General features: G+C 48.2%; 1 protein-coding gene across 6 annotated transcripts in view; it reads right to left on the reverse strand.

The window, feature by feature from the left end:
- The window catches only part of BIRC6 (baculoviral IAP repeat containing 6), an 807,095-nt gene that overhangs the window by 181,666 nt on the left and 598,004 nt on the right, over nucleotides 1-27,425 (reverse strand). For all 6 annotated transcript variants that reach the window (XM_082252286.1, XM_082252283.1, XM_082252284.1 and 3 more), the window contains one exon: nucleotides 17,409-17,709. In XM_082252286.1, the coding sequence (XP_082108412.1) occupies nucleotides 17,409-17,709 (301 nt within the window). The remainder of the gene's footprint in view (nucleotides 1-17,408; nucleotides 17,710-27,425) is intronic.

Raw genomic sequence — 27,425 nt, forward strand, 5'->3', positions numbered from 1 at the left:
GTCTGGCGGCTCAAAAAATCGGCCTGCCAATTCTCTACACCCGGAATGTGAACTGCTGATATCGCCGGGACACGAGTCTCAGCCCAAGACAGAATACCGGTCACTTCCTGGGCCGCCCGGGCACTCCTGGTGCCCCCTTGGTGGTTGATGTACGCCACCGCAGTGGCATTGTCCGTCTGCAACCGTACAGGACAGCCCTGAAGATGATCTGACCAGTGGAGCAGGCACAGCCTGATCGCTCTCAATTCCAATATGTTTATCGAAAGGGAGGATTCCTCCTCCGACCAAGTGCCCTGGTCAGACAGGTTTCCCAGGACGCCACCCCAGCCCGACAGGCTGGCATCTGTGGTAATCACCGTCCACAATAACGGCCGGAAAGGATTTCCCTTCCGACACAGCCGGGGACTGAAGCCACCACAAGAGATCCATTTTGGTTTGGCGACTCAGAGACACTGTCAGGTCCAAGGACTGAGGTAGTCTGTCCCACCTGGCTAGGATCTCCGCTTGGAGAGATCGCGTGTGAAACTGTGCAAATGGTATCGCCTCGAAGGCTGACACCATCAACCCCAGGGACCGCATACAGGTCCTGAGTGACGAGGATTCGTTGTCCCTGAGGGACCTGACCTCGGACTGCAGGGTCCAAAGCGTGTCCTCCGGTAAGAACACCTTTGCTTGAGCAGAGTCCAGAACCATTCCCAAATATGGGAGACGAACCGATGGAGACAAGGTCGACTTGTGAACGTTGATGTGGTCCATCCAAACTCCTGGAGTGTCTGGACCATAGTGGACAGATCGCGCAACAGGCTCTGACTGGCACTCGATCTTAACAGGAGATCGTCTAGATATCCCAAGACCGCAATGCCCTGTGCCCGTAACAGGCGCCAACACTTTGGTAAAGACCCTTGGAGCCGAAGCGAGACCTAAAGGTAACGCCACAAACTGATAATGATCCTCCGCGATAGCGAAGCGGAGGTACCTCTGATGACCCTCGAAAATGGGGATGTGTAGATACGCATCCTTCAGATCGATAGAGGCCAGGAATTCTCCCGGACTCATGGAGGCCACCACCGAGTGGAGCGATTCCATGCGGAATTTTCGAACGCGCACAAAGCGGTTCAGAGCTTTTAAGTCCAGAATCGGACGCACCTTGCCCTCCTTTCTGGGCACAGTGAACAGATTTGAGTAAAACCCCCGAAATCTGTCCCGATGAGGCACCGGGACGATTACCCCCTGGGCGAATAAATCCTGCACCGCCCGATGAAGATCTTGCAACCGTTCTGGGGTCAAATAAAGATTTGAGGGAAAGAATCTGTCCGCTTGTCGCGAAAGGAATTCGATCTTGTACCCTGATCAAATGATTTCCTGAACCCACCTGTCCGGAATTCGGAGCAGCCAAGGTTGGAGGAAACCGCGCAAACGTCCCCCCACCCCTGAAATGGGTGAGGGCGCCCCTTCAGGCAGAGGCGGACTGAGCCGCCGCACCAGCATGGCAGGACTTTGGTTTGCCGGCCCAGGGCATTCTCTGGCCACCCTGGTCCTTGAAGGGTTTTCCCTTGGTCTGCGCCTTGAAGGCACAAAAGGACCCCTGGTTTGGTTTAAAGGTGGGACCTCGCTTGCCGCGGTAAAACTTGCCCTTAGGATTCTGGGGCAGCAGAGTGCTCTTGCCCCCAGTGACTCCTTTAACCAATTCATCTAGGGAGTATCCAAAAAGGCGAGACCCCGCATAGGGAATGTCAGCCACCATCTTTCTGGATTTCTGGTCAGCCGACCAGCTTTTCAACCAGATCAGTCGACGGTTAAGCACCGCGACACTGGACAGGCACGCAACGCAGCTAATGGAGCCTCATTTAAGGCCGCATCGCACAGATACATGACCCCTGGTCCACCATCTCCAAGGTAGTAGGGGGGCAGAATCCGCCACGCCTCATCACCTTGGTCTAATCCGCCACAGCCTGAGCCACCATGACAGAGGCAAAAATAGGTTTTAGCATGGAACCTGCCACCATGTAAGAATGATGGGCAAGCGATTTCAGCCTCCTATCCGTAAGATCCCTAAATACCGGAGAATCTTTGATGGGAACCAGAGTAGCCTTGTTCAATCTGGCCACAGTGTGATCCACTTGAGGAGCCACACACCAGCGCGAAACCGTAGGAGACGCAAAAGGGTAAAGAAGTTGGAACCTTTTTGGCACCGTGAAGGTGTGTTTTAAACTGCGCCATTGCTCATTCACTGTGTGATGAAACTCAGCGGGGCAAGGAAAAACCTGCTCTGTCTTGCGGGTCCTGTGTGTACCAAAAGAGGACACAATGCTTGTAGGATTGGGCTCATCCTCTAAATGTAGTGTTTCTTTCACGGCAAGAATCTGCGCATCCATAGCTGCGCGTTCCTCGGGCGTCCCAGAGGGGGAATCATCCACCCCTTCAACCTCCGCCTCCCCCTCAGACTGAGAAGAGCGAGACCCTTCAAGGGGTACGCTACCCACAGCAACCATGTCACATTCAGAATCAGAAGAGAAAGAAATCCTAGGCCTTTTTCTAGCAGCACGTTAAGTCATCAGCACATCCATTTTGGACACCAAAGTCGCCACTACAGCAGACAAATTAGTCAGGGCAGAGGATTCAGAGGAACCTGAATCCCCCACCAAGGCTGGAGGAAATTTGCTGTCCTGTGATTCCATTGCAAAAAAAGTTTTTTTTTTTGTAAGGTACTGGCCCTTTAAGCGCGCCGCGGACCCCGCAGCACACCGCTACAATGACTGTGGAACACAGACCCCCCCGCAGGGACAAACTGAAAGCCAGGAAGATTGTACAAGGGAGGACAAAAGGACAGCAGAACAGAGCCCCACAAGTGTGTTACCACCGCAGTCGGTCGCTCCTGAGTGAAAGAAGGAAGTGATGTCACCGCCAGAGACTGAACTGAGGCTGCAGGCTAAGGAAAAATGGTTGCCTATAGAAAGTAATGGGAGGCTTCGGTAAAATGGCCTCCGACGTGCTCTGAACGATCGTTTGCCACACACAAGATGGTGCCGCAAGGCACCAAAATACACTACATACCATGCTGTATAAGCGCCCATAGTGAAGCCAGACATGCTGCCCACACCTAAAATGGGGGACCGGCGGTCTTTAACCCTGCAGCGGTCGCCGCACGTGTCTGTACCTCCAAGCACCCTAAAGTGACACAGGAGAGGGACCCCCAAAAATCCACACAGCGCTGGCTGTGAGAGAAAAAACCCCCGCAGGGACCGGGATCAGGGAGCCCAAAACGCACAGACATAAGGGGACACCACAGACACACAGGACTTCCAGCCCCACACACAGAGTGTACTTACCTGTACTCAATGGCGTGGGGTGCCTCATATCAAACGGGAAACCACCCGCCCTCAGATGGCAGGGGAGTGCCGTCAGCCAAAAAGCGCAGGACACCAGTAGTGCACGGACGAACCGTGGATGTGTCCGGTGAGCTAGCCATCTCACAGGCTGCATCCATGAGGACAGGGATGGGTCGTTTGCGAGGCCAGGGCGAACACATAGCCTGCTAAACGCTCGATGGCGGGCTGGGATTCCATCTGACCCTCTGTCCCGGAGAACCAGGATGACCAGTCCAATTCCCAGCTCCGCAAACGCCGTCTTCATCCGAAGATCCGACTAACGCTGACAAAATAAAACAGCTAGTAATGCAAAGAAAAAAATGACAATTGCAGAAAATAAAATCATAAAATAGAAGAAGGCTGAGACTGTAGCCCCTGCACAGGGAAGCCTATCTACTCCTTAACTAGGCAGAAGACAAACAGAGCTGGGATGGCTGATTGCAGGGGGGTATTGGACCAGTGGGACAGCCCCCATGGGTGTGTCTATATAAATGCTTTGTTTCTAACAAGTCTTATGCCTAGCTACTCCTGTGGAGAGGAGGTCAATACCCCATTGGTGAAGACTATGAGTGAGCGGCGACTGTCAGAGGACGTAAGAGAAATCCCATTTTCTCTTTCATTCATTGACAGACAAAGCTCAGGATATTCATAACCATTGGGACGTCCCAAAGCAGTGGTAAACATGGGAAGTGGGAACAACAAAAAAATTCCCAAGGCTAAACCGTCAACAATGGCAACAGGAGCTCAATCAAACAACTGGAGCCCACCCGAAAAAAACAATACACCCTCAAAGAGGATCAAGCCTGCTTAAACAGCGGCCTGCAAAACCTTAAGGCCAAAAGAAGCATCTGCAGATGCCAACACAACCACTTTATAAAACTTTGCAAAAAAGTGTGCACAGGCGACCAGGTGGCCGCCTTGCAAACCTGAGTCACTGACGCCAGATGACGGAAAACCCAGGAGGCACTAAGCGCCCTAGTAGAGTGTGCCTTGATAAGGAAAGGAGGAACCTGACCGCTGATGGAATAGCCCTGAACCATCATCCATCTGGAAATGGTCCCAGAGGAAGTGGACAACCCTTTTCAAGGTCCATCCATGTGCACAAAAAGTCTGACTTCCTGAAAGACTCTGTAGCTGCCAGGTACACCCTAATAGCCCGGACCAAATTGGGAAGGCAATTTCCTTTGAATGTTTGGACCTGGGACATAGGGAAGGCAACACAATATCTTCATTCAAACGAAAATCAGACACAACCTTTGCAAGGAACGACGGACAGGGGCGAAGAACCCCCTTATCCCTGTAAATCTCCAGGTAAAGTGAATGACAGGATAACACTGCCAGTTCAGACACCCTGCGCACAGAAGTGATAGCCTCCAAAAAGGTCACCTTCTGGGACAGCGTAAGCAAGGGAATCCTTCAAATATTTTTAAAAGGAGGCTTCTGTAGAGCTGAAAGCACCAAATTAAGATCCCAGGGCGGCAAAAGGAGCATGCAAATGTCAGACACCCAAAAGAAAGGTACGCACCAGGGAATGTGTGGCAAAAGGTCATTGGAAGAAGACTGCCAAAGCCGACACCTGGCCCTTAATAGTACTCAAGGCCAATTTCTGTTCAATCCCCCCTGTTGAAGGAAGGTCAAGAGCCGAGCCACGAGAAGGAGTGAGGAAGAAGCCCAAGAGACTCACACCACGCAATGTATTTCTTCCATGCACGATGATAGATCTTCCTAGAGGTAGATTTCCTAGCTTTCAACAGTGTAGGAATCACTGACTCAGATAAACCCCTATCCTTCAGCATCTGGCATTAAACAGCCAAATCATCAAATCCAGCGACTGTAAAGCAGGATGGAAGATCTGTCCTTGGGACAGCAAATCCTCCGAGAGGAAGCTGCCAAGGAATGTCGGCGACCAGCCGGGTGCCAAGCCTGGCAAGGCCAGTCCACAGCCACTAAGATGACTGGAATCCCTTCTGCCTCGATCCTGTGTAGAAGTCTGGGCAGAAGCTTGAGCGGAGGGAAGGCGTAAATCAGACAATACTGACTCCATGGGCCACAAGCGCACCTCTGCACCTTTCCATTCAGCCTAGGCGCCAACAGATCCATCTCGGGGGTGCCCCACCGAAGACACAGCTGATGAAACACCTCAGGATGAAGGGACCACTCCCCATGGTCAAACGCCTGCCGACTGAGGTAATACGCCTGCAAGTTTTCCACCCCGGGAATGTGTACGGCGGAGAGGGCTGAAACAAACCATTCTGCCCACCTTAGAATGCCAGCTACCTCCAGAGAACTTCTTGTGCCCCCTTGGTGATTGACATAAGCCACAGACGTGGCAGTGTCTGATTGACTGTGCACTGGACAACCCTGAAGATGATCTGTCCGATGATCCAGACACAGTCTGATCGCTTGGAGTTCCAACACATTGATCAGGAGTCTGAACTCTTGCAGCGTCCAGATCATGAGCACAACGCTTGCTGAGGACGCCTTCCCAGCCGGACAGGCTAACATCCGCGGTGACCACTGTCCAATACAAGGGGAGGAAGGATTTTCCCAGATGAAGCGCCGGAGAACGAAGCCACCATATCAGGGACTCCTTTGATCCCCAACTCAGCCCGATCAGATTGTGCAGAGACTGCGGAGTGTTGTCACATTTGGTCAGAATCTCCCTTTGCAGGGACCTCGTATGGAACTGTTTAAACGGAAACACCGCGAAGGTAGACACATCAGGCCAGGAAACCCACATGCAAGTCCGGAGGGATGACCATTTGTTGGAAAGCAGGAGGCCAATTGCAGCCTGCAACTTCTGGAGTCTGTCAAGAGGAAGCACTCTGGCTAAGGCTGAGTTCAGAGTCAGACCCAGATAGTTAAGCTTTGTGGATGGAACCAGAGCAGACTTCTGAAAATTCAGAATCCAGCCAAACGCGTACAGAGTTCATATTGTGATTTCCAGGTTCTCCACCAGAGCAAAGGGAGACTCCACTCGCAGAAGGAGATCGTCCAAGTAGCCCAGTACCGCGACCCCCTGTTGGTGTAGCAAAGCTAGCACCGGGCCTGACACTTTTGCAAAGACCTGAGGAGCAGATGCGAGACCAAAGGGTAACGCCACAAACTGATAATGCTCCTTTCCCACAGCAAAGTGGAGAAAACACTGGTGACTGGCACATATTGGAATGTGAAGGTAGGCATCCTTGATATAGATAAAGGCGAGGAAATCCCCCTTACGCAGGGATGCCACCACCATTCGAATGGACTCCATTCTGAACTTCTGTACTCGCACAAAGCATTTCAGTGCCTTGAGGTCCAGGATTGGATGCACTTCGCCTTCCTTCCTGGGAACTGTGAAAAGATTTGAGTTAAAACCCTGAAACCGTTCCGAGGTCGGAACCGTGACAATTAACCCCTTGAAGGAATAGGTCTTGTAGTGCCCCTAACAGGCCCTGTAAGCGGTCTGGGTACAGGCGCAAGTTGGAAGGAAAAAACCTTGCCGGGGACTAGAGCAAAACTCAATCTTGTAGCGGGACCGAATGACTTTGTGGACCTACTTGTCTTGCACCCTGGAAGTCCACAGGTCCGGAAACCAAAAAAGACCTTCTCAAAACTTCTAATGAGCTGAGAAGGAATGCCCACGTCTATGACTAGGTTCCTTGCCCTTAGTAGCCTGCAGAAGAAAAGTACTCTTTCCCCCCCCCCCCCCCCCCCCGTGAGACCTTTAATGATGTCATCCAGGGTAGCTCCAAAAAGGCGATCTCCTTGAAAAGGAAGATCAGTCAAGGTCTTTTTTGAAGTCTGATCCACAGACGAGCACTTGAGCCAAAAGACATGCCGAAGGACCACTGCCAAAACAGAGGCGAGCCATCAGGGGAGCCACATCCAAAGAGGGATCACACCTCAAGGGGATGCTTTGGTCGTCCAAACTCTTTATTGACAATTCTGTCAAAATAGGCAGGGAAAGGAAACCCCTTTGCCGCTTTGAATGGCTTGTGAGTGCCAAAGGGCACCTGCGCCTCTGCGGCAGCTTCAGCTGCGTCCATCTTCAGGGTGTTAGGCACAGATACAATCAGTGCATTCACTAGCGCCTTTTTGCGCTGTCGCAGATGTGGAGGAATCATCCTCACTAACAGAGGATTCCGGGCATGTGGTTGCAGACACAGCAGGTTGACCCACGTCCGCGGCGATCAAATCAGATTCAGGGTCTGATGAGACCGATGAGGCAGGGGAAGGCGGGGGGTGCATTTAGCTAGCCCGTCACCCACAACCCACCTCCACCTAGGACACAAGGGACTCCAGGACCGCAATCAGTGCATGGATGGATTGTTGGGACCCGGAGGGCCCCGCAGCCTCAGAGAGGGGATCGGGGGGGGGGGGGATGTGCTCCAAAGACTCCATGAGTCACCAGGGGGACCCCACAAACACTACACTAACGGACAACCCCTACCGCGCTGACGGCACCACTTGGTCGCAAGGCACAAAGCACCAAGCAATCCTCAGTAGAGAAGGGGACCCCACCAGCCTCGCCACCCACAGAAAAAGGCATCTGCAGCCACCAGGGGAATCTGCACTACATGTGTGGCGATCAGGAAGTAAAATGATCCAGGAGTCAGCACCAGGGGATGAGAAGGGGCTCCCACCACCGAAATCGCTGCCCACTGGGCTCCACAGTCATGGCCTCTGCTATTTCCAATTGCAAACCAAAACAAAATGGCCACCGTGTATAGACACATACAGGCTACAAAAAAATGGCGGCCCCACGCAAAACTATGAGGCTTACAGGGAACCAGGAGGGAGACCAGGCCTCAAGGACAGATCCAGGAAGGACAGGGGGCAATGGCATGATCCCCCACCTGGTACAACCCCCCCTACACAGTCGATTTTCAGGTTGCTAGCGGCGCAACCCCCTTCCCCGGCCCCCATGGCCAGTTAGTGCCCTGCTCCCATCCCAGGCCAGACCAGACCACACAAACAGCCCCAGCCTGAAGGGAGGGGCAGGATGAGGGACTTGGAAAGGGGGGGTGCCTGTGGGAAGGAGGGGAACCCAGGGGTCAAATCGTGCCAAGGAGGGGCGCACGTCCACCACAAAACCCTCCTGGGGGACAGTTACTCACCATTCCAGGAACCAGGCGGGCACCGCTCCAGACAGAACCCCTCTCCACCAAAATGGAAGGGCTGTCGGCCATTAGGAATGCTGAAACTCGAGCCGAGACCCAGTTGTATGCGACCTTGCGAGGCGTTTAACTCGCAGGCCAGCCCCTGTCCAGTGGGGCTATGTTGCGGCCGACCCAGAGAGGAGCTGAGGTCTATGCTCACTCACCCAGTCTGGAAGTTTGTAGATCTCACAGGAAAAATCCAGGAGCAAAAAATTTCTATTATAAAGAAAACATTTCCAGGACCAAAGATGCCAGCAAGGAACTAGGTCCTTACTCCTGACTAGGCAGAAAAAAAACTGGGTGGCTATAGCAGAGAGAGGGAGCATACCCTGGCACTGCCCATGGGTGTAGCCAGCATTCTTTTCTGCCTACTGTCCCACTCCTGTAGGAGGCAGTATAACCCAATAGTATGAAAATCAGGAGCTGTATCCCTCAATGAACAAAAGGGAAAAATGCCTGTAAACTGTCAGACAAGCCACGTGCCAAAAACACATTCTAGACAAAACCCCAAATCCAATTGTGGAAAAACCAACACGATTTAGGCCAGACAGTTTAACTTCTTGCCGATTAGCCGCCACACATATACTGCAGCAGCTGAGCGAAACATACCTGTACGTTGTTCTGTGCAATAGCCAGTGGGGGGGGGGGGCGTGCACTGATTGGCTTGAGGGGGGGAGTCAATCAGCGGGTCCGGCAGACGCAATGTCCGACGGCCACCCGCAATCGCAACTCGCTCCCCATAGAGGGAGAACGGAGGTCTGCCTATGTAAACAAGGCAGACAGCCGTTCTGTGACAGATGAACAGGGATCCTGTGTTCCTGCTATTCAAGAACACAGTTCTCTTTATTCATCTAGTGAGTCCATTCCCCACACAGTTAATAAGCATCCCCTAGGGACACACTTAACTCTTTGAGCGCCCCTGGTGTTAACCCCTTCCCTGCCAGTGTCATTAGTACAGTAACAGTGCATATTTTTAGCACTGGTCCCCTTTAAAGTGTCAGGTGTCTGATATATGCGCTGCAATGTTGTAGTCCTGCTAAAAATCGCTGATCGCCGCTAATACTAGTATAAAAATAAAATAAATATAAATGCCATAAAACTATCCCCTAGTTTGTAGACACGATACGATTTTGCGCAAACCAATCAATATACACTTGTTGGGATTTTGTTTACCAAAAATGTGTGGCAGAAAACATATTAGGATAAAATTAGTAAAAAAATTAGATTTTTTTAATTGCTGTGTTTTATAGCATAAAGTAAAAAATAGTGTTTCTTTTTTTCTTTTCAGAAAGGTCGCTCTTTTTTTGCTTTTAGGGAAAAAAAATTAAAAGAAAACTATTTGTGGGGAAAAAAAATGGCATAAATTTTATTTGGTTACAGCATCGCACGACTGCGCAATTGTCAGTTAAAGTAACGCAGTGCTGTATCGCAAAAAATGGCCTTGTCATAAATGGGGTAAAACCTTCCGGTCCAGAAGTGGAAAATTCTCTGGATATACAGTGCATCCAGAAAGTATTCACATCGCTTCATATTTCTTACTGAAGGATGATCAGTGGAAACAGGATGCACCTGAGCTCAATTTTGAGTGTCATGCCAAGTGCTGTGATTACTTATTTATGTGAGATTTTTTCATATTTTATTTTTAAAAAATTTGCAAAGATTTCAATCTTTTCACATAGTCATTAGGGGCTATTGTTTGTAGAATTTTGCAGAAAATAATGATATTAATCCATTGTCGAATAAGGCTGTAACAAAATGTGGAAAAAGTAAAGCGCTGTGAATACTTTCCGGATGCACTGTATGTGAAGAGACTGGGTCACAAGGAGTTATGCTAGGGCACTAAAGAAAGAATGTGCTCTATAGCCAACACAGTAGACTGATGTGTTGATGGCACTATGACACCCTGATGGATTTGATCCACCATGTCCAATGTCGCCTGCGGGGCTGAGTCAGCCACCAAAACGCGTCTAAGCACCTGCGTCCAACTCGCGACCGCCTGGGCCGCCATAAGGGAAGCAAACAGAGCTTTCAACATAGAACCCATAATAGAATAGGTATGACGGGCAAGAGACTCCAGCCTCTTGTCCGTGGCATCCCGGAACACCGGGGTATCCTCAGCAGGAATCGCAGTGGACTTATTCAAAACCGCGATCGCGTGATCCACCGGAGGTGGAACACACCAACGCTCGTCAGTAGCGGGCGTGAAAGGATAATGCAATTTGAACCTACTGGGTACAGCAAAAGGCTTGAGGATATTACGCCATTGTTCTTTAACAGCGTTTTGAAAAACATCCGTGCAGGGAAAAACCTGCGATGTTTTGCGCCGTCTCTTTGTCCCATAAGCTGCCAAGGCAGCAGGCGGACACGGTTCATCCTGCAAGCGCAGCGTATGCTTAATAGAAGCAACCATTTCATCCATGAGCGCAAGCTCTTCAGACGAGCCAGGGGGAGAATCATCCACCCCTTCAACCTCAGCCTCCACCTCGGACCCCACAAGATCCAGGGAGGAACGGGACCCTGATAAGGAGACCCCGGCCACACCAGCCCCTGCACCATCACCCCCTGAACCAGAGGAAATTGAATCTCTGGACCTTTTTGTGGATTGAGCAGCCACCAGCATTTGCACCTGTGCTGCCAGATTAGCCACAATCGCAGCCAAATCCCCCCCTGGGGGGGAAACAGCAGTCCCCTGACTACCCATCAATGTGGTAGGAAATTTGCCCTCCTGAGAATCCATTGCCCCAAAATTATTGCTGGCCAAGAAGGGGTTAACTGCCCCTTTAACAAGCGCAGCGAGCGCAGCCCACCGCACACACACACAGCACAATTGAGACCCCCACAGGGAAGACACAGAACCCAGGCAATGGATAAAGGAAGATCAGAAAGGTAAAAACCTGAAGGAGACCTCGCTGTAGCTGCCGCCGCGATCGTGCACACCAGGAAAGAGGAAGTGATGCAATCAGGGCGCTCTGTTAAAGCCTATGGAAGGCTACAAGAAAATGGCCGCCCGCAGTTAAAACATGCGGCTGGGCGAGTGCAGGCAAAATGGCGCCGTTTGGCGCCGAAACCGCTGCTCCCCCACTACAGTGATGCATTAACACCACCCATGCAAAAAAACATGGCGGATCGCCGTAGCGATCGCTGTAAAGTGCCCCAACATGGTCAAAAGCATGTCCCACAGCACACAGCCTTCACACATACACAGGCTGACACAGACAGTGCAGCCCAGCCCCCCCTCCTTATGCCCACAGCATGCAGCCAGAGAGAAACAAATCCACAGTGTGAACACAGGCAGGGTAACACAGTCCCAGACTGACAGCCCTCCCAAAACAGACAGGTCCCCACATAAATATCACTTACCTCCACGGATGGCGTGGGGAACCCGCACAGGCGAACAAACCGCTGCACACAAGGCAAGGAGAGTCGCATCCAGGACGCAGCACAATGGTGGGTTAAGAAACCGCACAGCGTCCAGTGAGGTAGCCATCTCACCAAGCATCCCTGCAACGAACAGGGATGGGTCGTTCACTGAGCCAGGAGCGATACCTGACTGAACGCTCGATGGCAGGCTGGGAAGCCACCGACCCACAACCTGCGACCAGGGGGATCAGCCCGAGACCCAGCCCGCACGAATCCTCTTCATCAGAAGAACTAACTAACGCTGAAAAAATAACAGCTAAGTAAAGCAAGAGAGAAAACTCAAACAAAAAATCAAAAAAAGAAGAAAGAGTCTGGGGCACAAAGCCCCAGCACAGAGAGAGCCAGCCACTCCTGACAAGCTAGACATTGAAACTGGAGTATGGATACAGGAAGTAGGAGGGTATTGACTGAGGGGACCACCCCCTGGGGGTGGGATGTGTTAAAACTTTTATATTAACATATTCTGTTGCCTAGCTACTCCTTCGGAGCAAAGTCTAATACCCCATTGTGACGAATATGAAGAGGGCGGCGACTGTCGGAGGACGTAAGAGAAAAGAGAGCTTTTAACAGACCAAACCGTCCAAACCCTAGTTTTGTGGATTGCAGGAAAAAAATCCAAAATTATATAGAGGAAGAGCGCCAGTTTCAATAACATTACCGACAAAATTTCTGCCACTTTGAAAACCTGTTGCCAGGACAGCAGAAGCTTATTAAAGATTAAACCACCAGTTTGCAGATTAGCATACTGGTGGACACAGGTATGCCAGTTCTCAGAGTGGGGCATGTGTGCGCTCATAAACGTCAAGTATATGAAAGTCTACTGCACAGGGCTCTATCCCTTACCACATTTAGCTAAAAAGCTAAATGTAAAACAAAGGGCCTGGCCATACTGGCAATGTCATCACTGGCAATGCCCATAGAGTAGCTCACAAAAGTAAGTACACCCCTCACATTTTTGTAAATATTTTATTATATCTTTTAATGTGCCAACTGTGAAGAAATGACACTTTGCTACAATGTAAAGTAGAGAGTGTACAGCTTGTATAACTGTGTAAATTTGCTGTCCCCCTCAAAATAACAACACACAGCCATTGATGTCTAAACCGCTGGTAACAAAAGTGAGTTCCCTCAATGAGCTGTAGCTCCCAATGGCCAGCAGCCCTCATGCAGCCCCAGACCAGACCATGACACTCCCACCACCATGCTTTTCTGTAGGCAAGATCACTTGTCTTTATACTCCTCACCTTTGTACTCCACACAAGCTTGACACCATTTGAACCAAATAAGTTCATCTTGGTCTCATCAGACCACAGGATATGGTTCCAGCAATCCATGGCCTTAGTCTGCTTGTCTTCAGCAAACTGATAGCGGGCTTTCTTGCGCATCACCTTTAGAAGAGGCTTCCTTCTGGGACGACAGCCATCCAGACCAATTTGATGCAGTGCGCGATGTATGGTCTGAGCACTGACAGACTGGCCCCCCATCTCTTCAACCTCTGCAGCAATGCTGGCAAGCACTCATACGTCTATTTCCCAAAGACAACCTCTGAATAGGACGCTGATCAAGTGCACTCAACCACTTTGGTCGACCATGGCAAGGCCTGTTCTGGAATCTGTCCTGTTAAACCATGCTATGGTCTTGGCCACCGTGCTGCAGCTCAGTTTCAGGGTATTGGCAATCTTATTTTAGCCTAGGCCATCTTTATGTAGAGCAAATATGCTTTTCTTTCAGATCCTCAGAGTTCTTTGCCATGATGTGCCATGTTGAAATTCCAGTGACCAGTATGAGAGAGTAAGAGCAATAACTCCAAATTTAACACACCTGCTCCCCATTCACACCTGAGACCTTGTAATACTAACGAGTCACATGACACCGGGGAGAGAAAATAGCTAATTGGGCTCAATTTTGACATTTTCACTTAGGGGTGTACACACTTTTGTTGCCAGTGGTTTAGACATTAATGGCTCTGTGTTGAGTTACTTTGAGGGGAAAGCAAATTTACACTGTCATACAAGCTGTACACTCACTACCTAACATTGTAGCAATGTGTAATTTCTTCAGTGTGGTCACACGAAAAGACTCACATGAAAAAGTATGCACTTTTGTGAGATACTGTACTGAAAATTTTTTGGTCACTGGGTGGGTAGAGGCTGATCAGGAATAGAGACTACTTTGCCATCAGGTCCACCTTAATTTTTGATTGATTGTGGATGACAGTGGGCAGATTCGAAAGCAGCTACAGAACTGTATAGGAGCTTTGGATCTGTCCACTGCAATGCAACATCAACAGAAAGGCAGACCTGACGGCAAACTAGTCACAGGTGCAGTGTTCAGTTTGAAAACACCAAGCTTGTTGCTGGGCCCTGGCAGATTCATGTACCAGTCTGACAGGTACATGTTTCAGCCTGTAGGGCTGATTCAATTTGAAAGTAGTCAGGCTGAGCCTAACACCAGTGGTCTTGACATGGATTTGGACTTGAAGACAATTCCCTGTGGTTAACATACACAAAAACAAGTGTTTTGATAGTGTCATAATGCAGAGCTTAGTGCTGGAAGATGAAAAATATGGTTTATCAGTGTTCCAACCATAGTTTTACTCACAAAGCTTTTAGAGACTGGGTCACAGCTCAGGATCCAGAAAGCACTTGGCAGCTAACAAAATACATCAGAGTCTGGAAAGCACCACAGGCTGAGCTCAGTACTGCAGGGACACAAGCTGGACTAAGCATGCAAGTTTTGGTTTAGTGGGGTATGGGTATATCCTCCAAGGCACTTCAGAGGATTAGGAAAACTGAATAGCTGCTGTGGAGAGAGAGACGTGCACACAGCTTGTTTTAACTGAAGTTGCCAAAAATGATTATCTGTGGTTTAAGAAATCTCGACTGAAGAGAAAAAATTACCGGAAAAAAATGTATTTGGGTCAGAGGAAAGGAAAAAGCATCCAGTTTCCTAGTACCCTAGCAAAATACTGAGACATGATGGTTAAAGGCAGAGATACGAATGGGCTGGTTAAAAATCTTTTAATTTTGTCAGTGTATCATCCTCCTGATGGCAGAAGCATAACTCACTTGTCAGACTATTTTACAATCCTGTGTCACTCAAAGGATTATAAAGAAAGCAGTTACCTTACTTAAAGAAACTTGAATTTTAAGATTTACATCTACAAAGAAAATTGTGTTCTCTAGAAGTTAAAAGGCTAGTTACATACGTTTTTGTCAACCCACATGCTGCTTTCTCAAAAAGTCAAATGGTTAACCAAGCCAACGCCTTGGAAGTGAATGTATACGAATCTGGGAGTACTTTAGATCAATTAAAAAAAAATGACTTTTTATATTTATCTTGAATAAAGAATTTCGGAGGGGGTAGAAACAAAATAAACAGATGCAGAAAACACATCTGAGGATTAGTAAAGTTTTTGCCATTTTTCATTTATTAGAGCTTTTAATATAATAGATATTTATACTACATGGTACTCATCTGCTCTAGGGGCTAGGAGAACAAATCTGGAACATACCTCTAGTCAGAAAATTTACAATAATTGAATTTCTGACAGCAGACTTTATATTCTTTGGGTTCAAAGTACCAATGTGTTGGTCATACTTTACTGGCTACAAACATAAGGGTGTACACTCAATGTTGTGTATTGCATTAGAAACATTTCCCTACTTCAGCACTGTTGAACACAATAAGGTCTTAGAGGTAGCTAAATTATATTTCAGCCTACTATTAGGTTTATAAAACATAAGTATGCTAAAGTTTGTAGTTTAAATGTTTCTAACTACCTGAAACTATATGTGGATTATTAATAAAATACAAGCCAGGTGGTAAGTCAAAAAAAAGAAAAAAAAAAGATGTAATAGTATCCAGAGTTTCCAGGCACAACTGCTATCTATGGATTGCTTACACCACCCTCTATGCAAAGTTTATTTTTGGAAGGGATAAACAAGAGGAATGGTATGGGTCATATTTAGGCATCTTAACATAAAGCAAAAAAAAAAAGTATATATTGCAGCTAACCGGTCCCTTGGTGGCTGGAATAGTTTTTGCTTCCTGTGCAAGGGTGCCAATCATCACTTTCTGTACAATATCTAAGGAAAACATGGTCACACAAGGACAGGGCTACAGATAACCTTCCCCCTCCCTTCTTTTTACTTTTTATCATATGGCGGGGGGGGGGGGGGGTGGATATGTACTGTAGGTCTCCAAGATAGCTGAAAACAAGCTGATATATTAAGGATAGGCATTGAGCGGATAAAGTTATCAGCTAAGATTTCTGGCAGGTTTAGTGGTATTTTTTCAAACAGGTATAACAACATTTTGAAAACCAAAATGGAGCAAATAGGAGAAGATAATTGTTAGGGTTAACATACTCTAGCTTCCTCAATCACAAAGTTAAAGCGGAACTTCACTCAATCAACAATACTTCTAATCCTTATGCTGCTAACATTAGTAAATAGATAGGAAAGTATATTATATTTACTAGTTTTAAACTTTTTTTTTTTTTTTTCAATTCTTCAGCTACTTCCTAGTCTTCAGGCCTAAGAAAAGCTAGGTCATATCTGCCCTTACTCCAGATGGCCACTAAATGCTAGGGGGTGCTTTTCAAAGTTATTTCTCAGCAAAAAAAAAAAATAGAGACATTGATGGATGAATGAGTTTGCTTTAAATATTTAAAGTTAATTAAATTGTGTTTTTGATTTGTGGTGCTCAGATGCAGTAGTTCTGCTTACAGCTGCTTTGTTGGACCTACAAGTTCTTCCACCCGTTAGGAAAAAAATAAACTTTGCATTTGCTGAAAGTCAGCATAAAAACTTGAAATCCTGCAAAATTTTCTCTATCAAGATGGGGCTTGGATGAATCCCAAGTAGAAAGCACATTAAAGCCTGCAAATTTGCAGTTAAACACAAACATTATTTATTCTTGCAAGCATTGTATAACTGTTGTGTAAATTCCCTAAGTGCTATCGTATATTGCATTTAGGCATGTGTAAGACCACTGAACAATAAAAATAACCTCGGATGGGATCAATCGCTGACATTCGGTTCTGTTCAAATTTAACATACCTAGTTCTATTTCTTATTCCTGAAATTCTGAAATGCTACCAACAGTATACAAGCCTTGTGCTGTTTGGAGAGTCGAAGCACAGAACCACAAAATCACTCTAGGTACTGTAGATATTAGGAACACGTATGCTAAATTAGCAGCCTAGAAGAGTTCATACATTGGCACTATATACATACTAAACAAAACCACACACAAAAAGAATAATCAAATAAGACTTTTTAAACTGATTTTTTTTGTCTGCGTTTACCAACATCAGACTAAATCAGGTCACTAGAAAGGGGTTTGGAATCCTGGTACACAGGGATTAAAAAGTAGAATGGTGTGACTATAAAATCAGAATTGTGATAAAATGAGTCTCTCTCAACTCTTCTTTTATGCATTACAGTGAGTGGTGAGATATTAACATGATACTCACTTCCTTCTCCATCATCTGTAACTCCCAGTACCAGGCGTAGTAGGCATTGTGCATGTTTCCTCTCCTTGAGCAGAACCTCAGCATAACCTGGGAGACGAAGGAAAAGACCAAATGCAGCCAGGGAGTGAGCAGGAATGGGGGACATTGTTTGCACAGCAGACTTGATTGGGGGAGGCTCTGAAGCAATAGTTTCTGGAGCTTCATAAACCAACTCTCCAGATTGTTCAATAGTAACCCACTCAAACTGATCGCTGTCCTTCGGCTTTTCCTGTGTTGTGGAAGGTACAACAGGAGTACTCACCTATTAAAACAAAAAAGTTGTATACTTTATGATACTTTTCAAAGTTTTATGGAATATTGAGACAAGCAGGGTTTACAGAACAAATGCAATCCCAAAGAAGTTACTGTGGCAATTGCATTGTTGAGTTTGACATGCCAGGTATAGAGGGCCTGTTCACACAATATGTGTTGGGCCTTCGCTGAGAAGTTTTCCTTAACTCCTATAAGTTAGGTTTTAAACAATTGAATTAAAAGTGGTGTGCACTGAAAAAAAAAAAAAAAAACCAAAACAAAAAAACATACTACATTTTTTATTCAGTGCAGCATGTTGCAATGAGATACATAAAGAATAATCAAATATGTGGAGTTTCAATACGGTTCCAAAAAAATTAAACCTTCATAGCATACACCAGCAGCTGCCTGCTGTTGGTGTAAATGGGCCCCAAGTATTTTGGTGAAAGTGCATTTTCCCATCTGGGATTCTAAAATGCTACACACGCAGCATGCAAGCTTTGAAAGTCTATTTCATGCTGATAGGGACTCAAAGCAAACCACAAAATCATTTCACATAAAGGTTATAAAATTGGATGATAAATAAACCTTCTATAACTGTTTATAAAGCAGCAATTTAGAAATACAAACCTGCATTAAAAAATACATCAACTCACGCAACAATTCCTGAACCAAACATCAAATCCCCCATTAAACTTGTTACACACAGGTAGGTTTTTTTTTTTGTTCATCCCAGTGGGCTGACGGAAAAAAAAATGGAGAAGCTCGTTGTACTAACTATGCTAGAACAGTGATCTACCCACTAAGCAAATGTGTTCTGACAGGGGGAATATATCTATGGTGGGCGATCTACAAAAAAAGGGTCCAGTGCTCCATGGCCATCCACATTGCTCTGAACTCCAAGATGTTGATGGACAGCTTTACTTCCCTCAGTGAATAAGCTTCTTGGACTGTCACGATTTGAATGCTCTCCCCAGTCTCAGAGATTTACATCTGTTATGATAATTTTGCAGTGACAGAACTAGGGTGCCAATACATCAAGATACCATTAGCAAACAGAAGGAGCCCGCTTGTTTCAAGCAGAAAATAGAATTTCTGTAAGAACTTACCGTAAAATTCTTTTCTCTGAGTCCTCTGACAGTCGACGCTCACTCATACAGTCTTCACTACTGGGTATTGGTCTTATCCACAGGAGTAAGCTAGCCAGAAGATTTTGTTAGAAACATTTACAAAAACTTGGCATAGACACACCTACAGGGGGCTGTCCCTCTGGTCCAATACCACCCTGCTAGCAGCATTCCCAATTCAGTTTGGTATCAAGCAGTAGATAGTCCATAAACCCCAAAAGAGGGGTGGGGGGCGGCGACTGTCAGAGGATTCAGAAAAAAGTATTTTACGGTAAGTTCTTACAAAAATTATATTTTCTCTTACATCCTCTGACAGTCGCCGCCCACTCATACAGTCTTCACTACTGGGATGTCCCAAAGCAGTGTAGATGTGAGGGGTGGGAAACATAACCATCTAAAAGGCAACGCAGCACCCAGGTCAGAGTAAAGAACCTTATCTGAACCAGAAAGGTAAAACACTGGGTAACAGGAAAGCTCAACAGGAGCGAACACAGTGGCGGAGCCAGAGGGCTAGCTGGGGTGGCAATTGCCACCCCAGACGACATCCTTGCCACCCCTGTTGCCACCCCGCTCGCGCTAGCTGAACGAGGGGGCACCTGTGCATCAAGTTCTCTGTGACTGTGTGACAGAGCGGTGAGCGGCAGCGGCGCCGTGAGCCGCTGCACAGCTAACCAATCACGCGTGCCTGCATACCTGATTGGTTTGCTGTGCCGCTACTCACCTTCCAGCTCCGCCCTCGTCTTCCGTGTCCTGTCCATCTCCGCTGCCGCCCGCCCCTCCTCCTCCCAGCTCTGCCCTAGTCTTCCGTGTCCTGTCCATCTCTGCTGCCGCCCGCCCGCCCCCTCCTCCTCCCAGCTCCGCCCTCGTCTTCCGTGTCCATCTCTGCTGCCGCCCGCCCCCTCCTCCTCCTCCCAGCTCCGCCCTCGTCTTCCGTCGCAATGGCATTGGCCGAGGAGGAGGCAGAAGGACTCGAGGAGACGCCGGGGGACAGAGGGACAGGTAAGTGCACCAGTCTCGGGTGGGGGGGCACGGCACGCTGGTCATTCTACATTAAGGGGTCACACTGTTCATTCTACATTAAGGGGTCACACTGTTCATTCTACATTAAGGGGGCACACTGGTCATTCTACATTAAGGGGGCACACTGGTCATTCTACATTAAGGGGGCACACTGGTCATTCTGCATTAAGGGGTCATGCTGGTCATTCTGCATTAAGGGGTCACGCTGGTCATTCTAAATGAAGGGGTCAGGCTGGTCATTCTAAATTAAGGGGTCACGCTGGTCATTCTAAATTAAGGGGTCACGCTGGTCATTCTAAATTAAGGGGTCACGCTGGTCATTCTACATTAAGGGGTCACGCTGGTTATTCTGCATTAGGGGGTCACGCTGGTCATTCTACATTAAGGGGTCACACTGGTCATTCTACATTAAGGGGTCACGCTGGTCATTCTACATTAAGGGGTCACGCTGGTCATTCTAAATTAAGGGGTCACGCTGGTCATTCTAAATTAAGGGGTCACGCTGGTCATTCTAAATTAAGGGGTCACGCTGGTCATTCTAAATTAAGGGGTCACGCTGGTCATTCTAAATTAAGGGGTCACGCTGGTCATTCTGCATTAAGGGGTCACGCTGGTCATTCTACATTAAGGGGCCACGCCGGTCATTCTGCATTGAAAGGGGCCACGCCGGTCATTCTGCATTGAAAGGGGTCACGCCGGTCATTCTGCATTGAAAGGGGTCACGCCGGTCATTCTGCATTGAAAGGGGTCACGCCGGTCATTCTGCATTGAAAGGGGTCACGCCGGTCATTCTGCATTGAAAGGGGTCACGCCGGTCATTCTGCATTGAAAGGGGTCACGCCGGTCATTCTGCATTGAAAGGGGTCACGCCGGTCATTCTGCATTGAAAGGGGTCACGCCGGTCATTCTGCATTGAAAGGGGTCACGCCGGTCATTCTGCATTGAAAGGGGTCACGCCGGTCATTCTGCATTGAAAGGGGTCACGCCGGTCATTCTGCATTGAAAGGGGTCACGCCGGTCATTCTGCATTGAAAGGGGTCACGCCGGTCATTCTGCATTGAAAGGGGTCACGCCGGTCATTCTGCATTGAAAGGGGTCACGCTGGTCATTCTGCATTGAAAGGGGTCACGCTGGTCATTCTGCATTGAAAGGGGTCACGCTGGTCATTCTGCATTGAAAGGGGTCACGCTGGTCATTCTGCATTGAAAGGGGTCACGCTGGTTATTCTGCATTGAAAGGGGGCACGCTGGTCTCTCTGCATTGAAGGGGGGCACGGCATGCTGGTCACTCTGCATTGAATGGGGGCACGGCACGCTGGTCACTCTGCATTGAAAGGGGGCACACTGGTCATTCTGCATTGAAAGGGGTCACGCTGGTCATTCTGCATTGAAAGGGGTCACGCTGGTTATTCTGCATTGAAAGGGGTCACACTGGCCATTCTGCATTGAAAGGGGTCACACTGGCCATTCTGCATTGAAAGGGGTCACGCTGGTCTCTCTGCATTGAAAGGGGGCAAGCTGGTCTCTCTGCATTGAAAGGGGGCAAGCTGGTCTCTCTGCATTGAAAGGGGGCACGGCACGCTGGTCTCTCTGCATTGAAAGGGGGCACGGCACGCTGGTCACTCTGCATTGAATGGGGGCACGGCACGCTGGTCACTCTGCATTGAATGGGGGCACGGCACGCTGGTCACTCTGCATTGAATGGGGGCACGGCACGCTGGTCACTCTGCATTGAATGGGGGCACGGCACGCTGGTCACTCTGCATTGAATGGGGGCACGGCACGCTGGTCACTCTGCATTGAATGGGGGCACGGCACGCTGGTCACTCTGCATTGAATGGGGGCACGGCACGCTGGTCACTCTGGAATGAAAGGGGGCACGCTGGTCATTCGGCATTGAAAGGGGCACGCTGGCCTGTCTGCATTGAAGGGGGCACGCTGGCCTGTCTGCATTGAAGGGGGCACGCTGGTCATTCTGCATTGAAGGGGGCACGCTGGTCATTCTGCATTGAAAGGGGGCACGCTGGTCTCTCTGCATTGAAAGGGGGCACGCTGGTCTCTCTGCATTGAAAGGGAGCACGCTGGTCTCTCTGCATTGAAAGGGGGCACGCTGGTCTCTCTGCATTGAAAGGGAGCACGCTGGTCTCTCTGCATTGAAAGGGAGCACGCTGGTCACTCTGCATTGAAGGGGGCACACTATACCTTGATTACTGAAGGCCCCTTTCACACTTTTGTGACCTCAAAGTCACGCAATTTTTTACAGCGTTTTTTGCCGCAAAGCAATGCCTATTACATTTTTCTGTTTGCGCCCCCCAAAAGGGGCATTTGGAGTTGATGGAGCTGGGGTGGGCATATGGGGTGAATGGAGCTGGATGGGGGGGTGGATGGAGCTGGGGTGGGCATTTGGAGTGTTTGGAGGTTGGATGGGTGTTTGGGATAGATAGTGCTAGGGTGGGCATTTGGGGTGGATGGAGCTAGGGTGGGCATTTGAGGTGGATAGAGCTGCTGGGGGCATTTGGGGTGTATGGGGGGGGGTGTATGGAGCTAGGTGGGCATTTGGGGTGTATAGAGCTGGGGGGGTGGATGGTGCAGAGTCCGACCCCTGCATTCTGTACATTACATACTCCTGTCTCCTGCATTTTGTACATTACACTCTCCTGCACTATATACACAATACTGTACATTATATACTTCTCACCAAAGTCTTCATTGTCTCAACAGTTGCTGGTTGCTATGCAGTCTCTGACTATTTAATGAAGTTCTTCTTTAAGGTAGGCTGAGCAATCAAAGCATATTTTATGAGTACTAGGAAGTCTGGGTTTTGTTTACCCTATCCCCTATCCCTTAAGCCCCTCCCACTGCTAAGCAATTGGCCACACCCACACCCGCGCCGCAGGTTTGCTTTTTCTTTTAGTGTCCCTCATTGCAAAGTTCAAAAGTTGGGAGGTATGCACGCATGTATATTGACCGCCCAAAATAATACCTTGCCACCCCTTTGCCACCCCTGTTTTAAAAGTCTAGCTCCACCACTGAGCGAACAAACCCAGGAAAGCAAAATAACAGGCGGGGACAGGCGAAAAAAAACGCCATGTCTCCCCTAAGGCACTGCCGCACTCATAACTTTGCGGCCAAAGGAGGCATCTGCCGATGCCAAAACATCAAGTTTGTAAAATTTTGTAAAGGTGTGCACGGACGACCAGGTTGCCGTTTTGCACACCTGGGACACAGACGCCTGATGGCGGAAGGCCCAAGACGCGCTCACCGCTCTGGTAGAGTGCGCCGTGACAGGGAAGGGCGGAATCCGTTCCCTAAGTGAATAAGCCTGTACAATGGTCTGTCTGAGCCATTTAGAAATGGTTGCCGCAGACGCAGCCAAACCCTTCCGAGGTCCCTCAGGAAGGACAAAAAGAGAATCTGACTTTCTGAAGGATTCAGTAGACGACAGGTACACCCTGATCGCCTGGACTAAATCCAAGGAATGCAAGGCAAACTCTTTAGGATGCTTAGGATTCGCACACAGCTAAGGCAAGACAAGGTCCTCGTTGAGATGAAAATTGGACACCACCTTTGGAAGGAAAGATTGACCAAGACCACCTTATCCCTATGAACAACCAGGGGGAGTGGCAAGACAGGGCCGCCAACTCCGACACTCTGCGAGCAGATGTGATCGCCACCAGAAAGGCGACCTTCCGTGACAGCGCAGGCAGAGGAATCTCCTGGATGTTCTCAAATGGAGGACGTTGCAAAACGGACAGAACCAAATTCAAGTCCCAAGGAGGCAAGGGTGCCTTCCTAGGGGGAGCCAGATGACGCATCCCTTGAATAAAGATGCGGATAAAGGAATTTGACGCCAATGAGCGCTGGAAAAGAATGGCCAGCGCAGATAACTGATCCTTAATAGTGGTCAGCGCAAGAGGCTGGTCCACACCAGATTGCAGGAAGGCTAACAACCTCGCCACCGAAAGGAGCGAGGATGGAATCCCTGCAAATCACACCAGGCGAAAAAAGCCTTCCAGGTACGATAATAAATCTTACAGGACGAGGCCTTCCTAGCCTTGAGTAGGGTATGAATGACCGCCAATGAGAGACCCCGATCTCTCAAGACCTGGCTTTCAACAGCCACGATGTTAAAGCCAGCGACTGTAAAGCAGGATGGAAGATCGGCCCCTGAGACAGCAGATCGTCTCGTAACGGGAGCCGCCAGGGAGGCTCGACGATGAGTCCGTGGCCACGAGAATCACCAATCTCGGTTCCGAGACCAACCTGCGAAGGAACCTGGACAACAACTGAATCGGGGGGGGGGGGGGGGGGGAAGGCATAAATCAGGCAATACCGATTCCAAGGCACTACCAACGCGTCCGAGGCTTCTGCCAGAGGGTCGCGTGTTCTTGCCACGAACCTTCCCACACCTTGTTGTTAAGACGAGACGCGAACAGATCCACGTCCGGGGATCCCCATCGAGCACACAACGGTCGGAAGGATTTCCTTTCCGTCAGAGCCGGAGACTGGAGCCACCACAGAAGATCCGTTCTGACTTGGTGGCTCAAAGAGATCCTCCTTTCCAAGGAATGAGGACATCTGTACCACCTGGCCAGAATCACCGCTTGCACCGGAGAATCCTCCGCGGGCATCAGAGTGGCTTTATTTAACCTGGACAACGTGTGGTCCACCTTAGGGGCCACAGTCCAGAGCGAATCCACCGTGGAGACACAAAGGGATAACGGTACTGAAACCGCTTAGGCACCACAAAATTGCGCTTTAAATAATATATATATAGTTTCACTGCTATTTACATTGTTATAGTGCCACTCCATATTGCTTTTATACTGTTAAAGGGTAACTACATTCTGCTGAGATAATTTGTCATTCTGAAGCTTCCCTTCAACCACTGCATATTATATATATATATATATATATATATATATATATATATATATATATATATATATATAAATACTGTGATTCTGTACTTGACAAATATGCTGCAGAAATATTCCTTCACTAAATCTGGTTGCAGCCATTTTAACTGTGGGCAGCTAAAGCTACTGCCTGTTCATTTCCAGGATTTACACACACACACACACACACACACAGAGTATCTCACAAAAGTGAGTACACCCCTCACATTTTTGTAAATATGTTATTATTTCTTTTCATGTGACACCACTGAAAAAGAAATGACACTTTGCTACAATGAAAGTAGTGAGTGTACAGCTTGTATAACAGTGTCAATATTTTGTGTGGCCACCATTATTTTCAGGCACTGCTATAACCCTCTTGGGCTTGGAGTTCACTAGAGCTTCACAGGTTGCCACTGGGGTCCTCCTCCACTCCTCCTTGACATCACGAAGCTGGTGGATGTTAGAGACCTTGCACTTCTCCACCTTCCATTTGATGCCCCACAGATGCTCAATAGGGTTTAGGTCTGGAAACATGCTTGGCCAGTCCATCATCTTTACCTACCCTCAGCTTCCTTAGCAAGGCAGTGGTCGTCTTGGAGGCGTGTTTGGGGTCGTTATGTTGGAATACTGCCCTGTGGCCCAGTCTCCAAAGTGAGGGGAACAAGCTCTACTTCAGTATGTCACAGTACATGTTGGCATTCATGGTTCCCTCAATGAACTGTAGCTCCTCAGTGCCGGCAGCACTCAAGCAGCCCCAGACGATGACACTCCCACCACCATGCTTGACTGTAGGCAAGACACACTTGTCTTTGTTCTCCTCACCTGGTTGCTGCCACTCATGCTTGACACCATTTAAACCAAATAAGTTTATCTTGGTCTCCTCAGACCACAGGACATGGTTCCAGTAATCCATGTCCTTAGTCTGCTGGTCTTCAGCAAACGGTTTGCGTCTTTCTTGCGCATTGTCTTTAGAAGAGGCTTTCTTCTGGGGGGACAACAATCATGCAGACCAACTTGATGCAGTGTGCAGCATATGGTCTGAGCACTGACAGGCTGACCCCCAGCCCCTTCAACCTCTGCAGCAATGCAGGCAGCACTCATATGCCTATTTTGCAAAGACAACCTCTGGATATGACGCTGAGCACGTGCACTCAACATCTTTGGTCGACCACGGAGAGGCCTGTTCCGAGTGGAACTGGTCTAATTAAACGCAGTATGGTCTTGGCCACTGTGCTACAGCTTAGTTTCAGGGTCTTGGCAATCTTATAGCCTAGGCTATCTTTATGTAGAGTATCAATTCTTTTTTTCAGATCCGCAGAGAGTTCTTTGCCATGTTGAACTTTCAGTGACCAGTAAGAGAGTGATAACACCAAATTTAATACACCTGCTTCCCATTCACGCCTGAGACCTTGTAACACTAATGAGTCACATGCCACTGGGGAGGGAAAATGGCTAATTGGGCCAAATTTGGACTGTTTTACTTAGGGGTGTACTCAATTTTGTTGCCAGTGGTTTAGACATTAATGGCTGTGGGTTGAGTTATTTTGAGGGGATAGCAAATTGATACTGTTCTACAAGCTGTACACTCACTACTTTACATTGTAGCAAAGTGTAATTTCTTCAGTGTTGTCACATGAAAAGATATAATAAAATATTTACAAAAAATGTTAGGGGCATACTCACTTTTGTGAGATACTATATATATATATATATATATATATATATATATTGTAAGGGATTAGCTCGGTGGCGGGTGTGGATGACCCCTTGGGGGGTGCGTTTTCCCAGAGAGGTAGCCGACAAGTGCTTGCAAACAAACAGTGTGGTTTATTAAATGGTGTTTTCTTCACCAGGCTGTATGCAGCAAAACATCCAAAATAAAATAAAACAGAAAATAAATCCTTGCCTCTATGGGCGGCTACCTTCTCACAACTGGAACCTGCCTAAGTGTCTGTCTCCAACCTACCGTCGGGCAGACTTCCTTGTCCTACAGCGGACACTCAATAGTCCTTTTATAATAGCTTCACAGGGCAACACAGTCCTTTTGTTTCTTTCACATCAACAGTTCGTCTTCTCACCTTTGAGACGTATTCACCCTTGGTTACCGTCCCGGGCACACATCACTCCGGGGGGTCTTCTCCCAGGCCCACACATCCTGTCGGGAGGCACACGCTGACTGTCCTCCTGCTCCCAGCCCACATGGCTTCAGGATGCAGCTTCTGGAGGCAGCAAACAATAGGAATTTCTCTGAACAAATTATAGAGCCTTAACTCCCTCATTCTGAACAGGTGAAGGCCTTTCAACTTCCTGCTGGCTAGCTCTGTAGCCAACACCCTAAATTAATTAATGGACTTTCTAAATCAGGTGGAAATGTATCTCCTTCCTGTGACTACATTCCCAGATTTAGCTGACTTCCTGTTACAATATATATACACACACACACACACCACTGTTTGCCTGCACATTTCTCCTCTCTTGATGAATACTCATGGATCTCTGCAGTATCCTGTTATCTCCACCCTTATCCAGCTCTGCAGCTTTCCTATGACTCATCCCTCCCTCCCTTGCTGACAAACTCAGAGTGAGAGAGCTGTGCATGATGTCATTAGCCTAGACTAATGACCAGACAAGAAAGAGGAAGTGGGCTGCATGAGGTATTTACTGGCGGAAAAACTGGAT

Source organism: Pelophylax lessonae, assembly GCF_965119305.1.
Source record: "Pelophylax lessonae genome assembly, chromosome: 3".
Lineage (NCBI taxonomy): Eukaryota > Metazoa > Chordata > Amphibia > Anura > Ranidae > Pelophylax > Pelophylax lessonae.